The sequence below is a fragment of the Triticum urartu genome, chromosome 7 (genome assembly GCF_003073215.2).
Source record: "Triticum urartu cultivar G1812 chromosome 7, Tu2.1, whole genome shotgun sequence".
Lineage (NCBI taxonomy): Eukaryota > Viridiplantae > Streptophyta > Magnoliopsida > Poales > Poaceae > Triticum > Triticum urartu.
This window is the reverse complement of record NC_053028.1, coordinates 47,091,749-47,099,315: the sequence shown is the minus strand read 5'-3', so window position 1 is coordinate 47,099,315 and position 7,567 is coordinate 47,091,749. Positions and strand designations below refer to the sequence as shown.

The 7,567-nt window shown below is 47.5% G+C and overlaps 1 protein-coding gene across 1 annotated transcript; it reads right to left on the bottom strand.

The window, feature by feature from the left end:
- Positions 1–4,716: 4,716 nt before the first annotated feature.
- Positions 4,717–6,839, bottom strand: LOC125523225 (alpha carbonic anhydrase 7-like). Its single transcript, XM_048688277.1, has 4 exons — positions 6,204–6,839; positions 5,787–5,954; positions 5,286–5,339; positions 4,717–4,955 (listed from the first exon to the last, which is right to left on the bottom strand). Exons 1-4 carry the CDS (start codon positions 6,723–6,725, stop codon positions 4,869–4,871), a joined length of 831 nt encoding a protein of 276 aa, XP_048544234.1. The 5' UTR covers positions 6,726–6,839; the 3' UTR covers positions 4,717–4,868.
- Positions 6,840–7,567: the final 728 nt, after the last annotated feature.

The following is a 7,567-nucleotide window of genomic DNA, read 5'->3' as shown; positions in this document are numbered from 1 at the left end:
TGGATGTCAAAACAAGTTTTCTTACCAAGTTTTCGTAAGAAAAGTTGGACGTGATACAATAAAAGGTTTTGTCAATCCTAAGGATGCTAAAAGGTATGCTGGCTCTGAAGGAAATATGCCCTAGAGGCAATAATAAAGTTATTATTTATTTCCTTATTTCATGATAAATGTTTATTATCCATGCTAGAATTGTATTAATCGGAAACATAATACATGTGTGAATACATAGACAAACAGAGTGTCATTAGTATGCCTCTACTTGACTAGCTCATTAATCAAAGATGGTTATGTTTCCTAACCATGGACAAAGAGTTGTTATTTGATTAACGGGATCACATAATTAGATGAATGATCTGATTGACATGACCCATTCCATTAGCTTAGCACCCGATCGTTTAGTATGTTGCTATTGCTTTCTTCATGACTTATACATGTTCCTATAACTATGAGATTATGCAACTCCCGTTTGTGGGAGGAACACTTTGTGTGCTACCAAACGTCACAACGTAACTGGGTGATTATAAAGGAGCATTACAGGTGTCTCCAAAGGTACATGTTGGGTTGGCGTATTTTGAGATTAGGATTTGTCACTCCGATTGTCGGAGAGGTATCTCTGGGCCCTCTCGGTAATGCACATCACATAAGCCTTGCAAGCATTGCAACTAATATGTTAGTTGTGAGATGATGTACTACGGAATGAGTAAAGAGACTTGCCGGTAACGAGATTGAACTAGGTATTGGATACCGACGATCGAATCTCGAGCAAGTAACATACCGATGACAAAGGGAACAACGTGTGTTGTTATGCGGTCTGACCGATAAAGATCTTCGTAGAATATGTAGGAGCCAATATGGGCATCCAGGTCACGCTATTGGTTATTGACCGGAGACGTGTCTCGTTCATGTCTACATTGTTCTTGAACCGTAGGGTCCGCACGCTTAAAGTTACGATGACAGTTGTTATGAGTTTTATGCATGTTGATGTACCGAAGTTTGTTCGGAGTCCCGGATGTGATCACGGACATGACGAGGAGTCTTGAAATGGTCGAGACATAAAGATTGATATATTGGATGACTATATTCGGACACCGAAAGCGTTTCGGGGAAGTTTCGGATAAAACCGGAGCACCGGGGGGTTATACCGGAACCCCCCGGGGGGTTAATGGGCCTTATGGGCCTAATGTGGAGAAGAGGAAGGGGCTGCCAGGGCAGGCCGCGCGCCCCCTCTCCCCCTAGTCCGAATTGGACAAGGAGGGAGGGGCGGCGCCCCCCCTTTCCTTCTCTCCCTCCACCTCTCCTAGTTGGACAAGGAACGGGGAGAGGAGTCCTACTCCCGGTAGGAATAGGACTCCTCCTGCGCCCTCCTCTAGCTGGCCGCACCCCCCCTTGGATCCTTGATATACGGAGGCAGAGGGGCACCCTAGAACACACAAGTTGATACTCGTGATCGTTCCTTAGCCGTGTGTGGTGCCCCCTGCCACCATATTCCACCTCGGTCATATTGTTGTAGTGCTTAGGCGAAGCCCTGCGTCGGTAGAACATCATCATCATCACCACGCTGTCGTGCTGACAGAACTCATCCCCGAAGCTTTGCTGGATCGGAGCCCGGGGAGCGTCATCGAGCTGTACGTGTGCTAAGAACTCGGAGGTGCCGGAGTAACGGTGCTTGGATCGGTCGGATCGGGAAGACGTATGACTACTTCCTCTACGTTGTGTCAACGCTTCCATTGCGATCTACAAGGGTACGTAGATCATACTCTCCCCTCTCGTTGCTATGCATCATCATGATCTTGCGTGTGCGTAGGAATTTTTTTGAAATTACTATGTTACCCTTCAGGCTCCAGCAATCCTTCTATGGACTAGAGCAAGCATCTCGGAATCGGAATATATGTTTTGATGGAGTGATCAAAGCTTTTAGGTTTTATACTATGTTTGCTAGAAACTTGTATTTACAAGAAAGTGAGTGGGAGCACTACAACATTTCTGATAAGTATATGTGGATGACATATTGTAGATCCGAAATAATGTAGAATTTCTGGAAAGCATAAACGGTTGTTTGAAGAGTGTTTTCAAAGGAAGACCTGGATAAAGCTGCTTACATATTGGGCATCAAGATCTATAGAGATAGATCAAGACGCCTGATGATACTTTCAAAGAATGCACACCTTGACATGTTTTTGAAGGAGTTCAAAATAGATCAGTCAAAGAAGGGGTTCTTACCTGAGTTGTAAGGTGTGAAGTTGAGTAAGACTCAAAGATTGACCATGGCAGAAGAAAGAGGAAGGACGAAGGTCGTCCCCTATGCTCTTGTCATAGGCCCTATATGGTATGCCATGCTGAGTACCGCACCTGATGTGTGCCTTGCCATATGTCTGGCAAGAGGGTACAAAGGTGATCTAGGACTGGATCACAGATAGCGGTCAAAATTATCCTTAGAGGAATAAGGAAATGTTTCTCGGTTATGGAGGTGATAAAGAGTTCGACGTAAAGAGTTACGTCGATGCAAGCTTAACACCTATCCGGATAGCTCTGAGTAGAGATACCGGATACGTATAATGGAGCAACAATTTGGAATAGCTCCAAGTGGAACGTGGTAGCAGCATCTACGATATGACATAAAGTTTTGCGAAATACATAGGGATCTGAATATGGCAAGACCCATTGACTACAACCTCTCTCACAAGCATAACATGATCAAACCCAGAACTCATTGAGTGTTAATCACATAGTGATGTGAACTAGATTATTGAGTCTAGTAAACTCTTTGGATGTTGGTCACATGGCGATGTGACCTGTGAGTGTTAATCACATGGCGATGTGAACAAGATTATTGACTCTAGTGCAAGTGGGAGACTGTTGGAGATATGCCCTAGAGGCAATAATAAATTAGTTATTATTATATTATATTTCATTGTTCATGATAATATTTGATTATCCATGCTAGAATTGTATTGATAGGAAACTCAGATACATGTGTGGATACATAGACAATACCATGTCCCTAGTAAGCCTCTAGTTGACTAGCTCGTTGATCAATAAGATGGGTTACGGTTTCCTGACCATGGACATTGGATGTCGTTGATAACGGGATCACATCATTAGGAGAATGATGTGATGGACAAGACCCAATCCTAAGCCTAGCACAAGATCGTGTAGTTCGTATGCTAAAGCTTTTCTAATGTCAAGTATCATTTCCTTAGACCATGAGATTGTGCAACTCCCGGATACCGTAGGAGTGCTTTGGGTGTGCCAAACGTCACAACGTAACTGGGTGGCTATAAAGGTACTACGGGTATCTCCGAAAGTGTCTGTTGGGTTGGCACGAATCGAGACTGGGATTTGTCACTCCGTGTAAACGGAGAGGTATCTCTGGGCCCACTCGGTAGGACATCATCATAATGTGCACAATGTGACCAAGGAGTTGATCACGGGATGATGTGTTACGGAACGAGTAAAGAGACTTGCCGGTAACGAGATTGAACAAGGTATCGGGATACCGACGATCGAATCTCGGGCAAGTATCTATACCGCTAGACAAAGGGAATTGTATACGGGATTGAAATCCTTGACATCGTGGTTCATCCGATGAGATCATCGTGGAGCATGTGGGAGCCAACATGGGTATCCAGATCCCGCTGTTGGTTATTGACCGGAGAGTTGTCTCGGCCATGTCTGCATGACTCCCGAACCCGTAGGGTCTACACACTTAAGGTTCGATGACGCTAGGGTTATAGGGAAAGTATGTACGCGGTTACCGAATGTTGTTCGGAGTCCCGGATGAGATCCCGGACGTCACGAGGAGTTCCGGAATGGTCCGGAGGTAAAGATTGATATATAGGAAGTATGGTTTTGGCCACCGGAAGTGTTCCGGGCATCACCGGTAGTGTACCGGGACCACCGGAGGGGTCCGGGGGTCCACCGGGGGGCCACCAGCCCCGGAGGCCTACATGGGCCAATAGTGGGAAGGGACCAGCCCCTAGGTGGGCTGGGGCGCCTCCCACCAAGGCCCAAGGCGCCTCCTAGAGGGGAGGGGGCAAACCCTAGGGCAGATGGGCCTTAAGGCCCACCCTAGGTGCGCCTCCTCTCTCTCCCCCCTTGGCCGCAACCCTAGATGGGTTTTGGGGCTGCCGCCACCCCTAGGGAGGGAACCCTAGATGGGGGCGCAGCCCCTCCCCTTCCCCTATATATACTTGAGGTATTGGGGGCTGCAACATACACGAGATCATCTCCCTCTTGGCGCAGCCCTACCTCTCTCCCTCCTCGTCTCTCGTAGTGCTTGGCGAAGCCCTGCTGGAGTTCCGCGCTCCTCCACCACCACCACGCCGTCGTGCTGCTGCTGGACGGAGTCTTCCCCAACCTCTCCTTCTCCCCTTGCTGGATCAAGGCGTGGGAGACGTCACCGGGCTGCACGTGTGTTGAACGCGGAGGCGCCGTTGTTCGGCGCTTAGATCGGAATCAACCGCGATCTGAATCGCTGCGAGTACGACTCCTTCATCCGCGTTCTTGCAACGCTTCCGCTTAGCGATCTACAAGGGTATGTAGATGCACTCTCCTTCCCCTCGTTGACTAGATTACTCCATAGATTGATCTTGGTGATGCGTAGAAAATTTTAAATTTCTGCTACGATTCCCAACAGATAAGTTATGGAATAGCCATCAATAATCATGTCGATGATCTGGTAGATCCCAGGATGTCAACATCAAGATATGCATGGACATGAACTGGTCATGTTCCTTTATTATTCAGTAACCATATACAAGGCATCAAAGTGGACGGAAAGAACTACTACGTACAAAAACCATATAACCATGTACACAAAAAAATAGCTGAAGCACCAATCTAATTAGGCAGAGGATCAACACTAGTAATCAATGTCTATTCTGCTCAAAAGGACGAAACATGCTGATATGTCTGCTGTTCACCTCCTGACGCGGCCTCGCATTCTTCTCCATGTCCTGCATGTAGGGTTAAAGGAAAATCAGTCCAAAAAAAATTCTGGAAAGTGCTGAAGGACAAGAGTTGAATTTTTCGATAAAGGGTGATTTTATTTGAGCCAAAATGAAGCATCAAGAGAATAGAAACATAATGAGCACACCTGGCCTCTGCATAGATAGAATGCACACAGCCAACACTAACACACGCACACTAAAAACATACCATCAAATAGCAAAGTTATATAAGATCAAAGCTATGCGTAGGACAAGAGTTGAGTGCACCAGGAGAATAGCAAGACATTACTTTCTTAAAAACGATTAGAGAAACGGAAGTGGAAAAAGAAAACTTACGTCGTGAACGGCCTCCCGGAGAAGCTCCAGCTGGTGCCTCGACACAGTGCGGACCTGCAAATTCAACCAGATAGGGAAAACTATAAAGTTTCAGTAATATAATATATATATATATATATATATATATCAATTTCATTATTATTCACCAACCACTCAATGCATGACGTATAATAGGACTTGTGCACACATCTAAATTCCCATCAATCAAAAGTGATGGAAAGACGAAACCGGTGGGAAGATTCCTTGTGCATAACAAATCAAAGGATATTTACATAGATCGAACTGGCAGCTCCCTGCCAACTGCTAAGTTCCACAAAATTCTTTTATTTGACAGTTGCAAGTTGTGTGTCATGTGATGGTCTAGAAATGCAATATTTTACTGATAGTTGTTATTTGGTACTCCCTCCGTTACGTTAAAAACGTTTTATATTATGGGACAGAGGAAGTAGTGTGTTTGATGCAAGGTGATGTGTGACGGTGAATGTATTAAACGGAACGTACCCTCTTGATGATGGTCCAGATGACCCCTTCTGTGCAGGGTGGGGTGGTGAGGGAGCCCAGATAGCGGTAGTACACGCTGGCCTTGCCTCTAGCGTCCCTGGGATCCATCATGCCCATCTTCTCCTCCCTGTCCTTGCGATCCGCTATCATCTCCAGATAAGGCTCCATCTGCGTTCGTACAACATAAGGGTTAGCCCCATGCATGGCGTGCAAATTATAGCTTGCATCATGCAATTAGTTGCATCATGCAGCTTTGCATGTTGCCGTTAATTAAGGCATAAGTCCCATGTTGCCGTTAATTAAGCATTACACCATACCATGTTGCCATGTTGGCTTTAGTTAATCATCAAGCTTAACTAAGCCTGCTTCGTTGGTTGGTTAACTAAAGACAGGATGCAAGAAAGAAAAGAGAGGCACCTTGTGCAGGAAGGCGTCGTGGGCGCCGACCTCATAGAAAACACCGATGACGGCAGCCTTGCCCTGGGCGCTCTCGTGGAACATGTGGAGCTCCATGTCGTATCTGCGGCCATTGACGCTGTGCTCGGTGGGGGAGTGCCAGTGCAGCTGCCGGAGGAAGTAGGGTGTGCCGGCGATGGAGACGCTCCCGGCGTCGCCCTCGAACTTGAGCATGATGTCGTGGCCGCGGTTGATGATGGTGGCGTTTGCTGGGACGTAGGAGTGGTTGAGGTAGCCGAGGCCGCGCACGAGGGAGACGCGTGGGCTGGCGAGGTCGATGGGCGACTGCATGTTGCCCTTTCCGCACGTAGACCACTCCTCCTTGATGTCGCCCCAGTGCGCCGGCCCGTTCTCTGCGTCCAGCAAGTAGCTGAACTCCTCCTCCTCGTCGGTCTCCTCCTGGGCTCTGGCTGCCGGGAGGAGGACGGAGGCCGAGAAGAGGAGCAGAAGCACAGCGAGGTGAAGACCCCGTGATGGACGCATGTTGTCTCTCTCCTGGTGTTGGTGTGCCCGGCGTGCCTTGGTGCTGGGTCGGGTGTCGGCCGGCTCCTCTTCTCGTGGAGCTGGTGATCGAGTTCCTCTTGTGTGTGTTGAACCGGGGACAGAGCTGTTGGGGTATAACTACAGTGGAGAACCAGAGAGAATGTCATTGGTCATGGCCGTCTGACACGACCGCGTGAGTTAGGTTGGAACGTTTCAAGCCTTCGTGTCAACTTGCGACGGCTTATAGTACTGACGCACACAACACAACGAAAGTAAACTTCGCCGGCGTCGTCCCATTCCGTTACACGAGAAGGGATCATGTATGGTCCGGCCGGTCCGTGTGGGATAGATAGGGACCGCTCGCTCTCAAAAAGTCGGGGTTTGGTGGGAAGCGGCACGGCCGCCGGTCATTTTCTCCCTTCGTTTCAATGCAAACAAAACAAAACTGGACGGACAATTTGCCAAATTGGAACGCTATTTTGTTGGATCCATGCCATTTTCCATCATCGATCGCGTAACATCTTTGAGAACCGATCCTCCTACGTACAGTGAGTGTTTTTTGTTCAGACCCATACATATTGACAGATTCTAGAAGCACAGGCAAAATTCTGGAAACTTTTCAAACCCCCCCTTATCCACGAGGTTTCTCGTTCAGACGTGCACACACGTCAAATAGAATCCAGCAATTTCATGGAAACACAAGCTTTCATTTTCGGAGAACAATTAGTTGCTCCACTGTAGCTGTCGCCTGCAGAAGATTTATAGGGGTAAACTGGCTTTAATATGGCGTAGTTGGTGAGTGAGGCATTTTGGCTCTCAGTCTCCATGGGGGGCATTTAAAA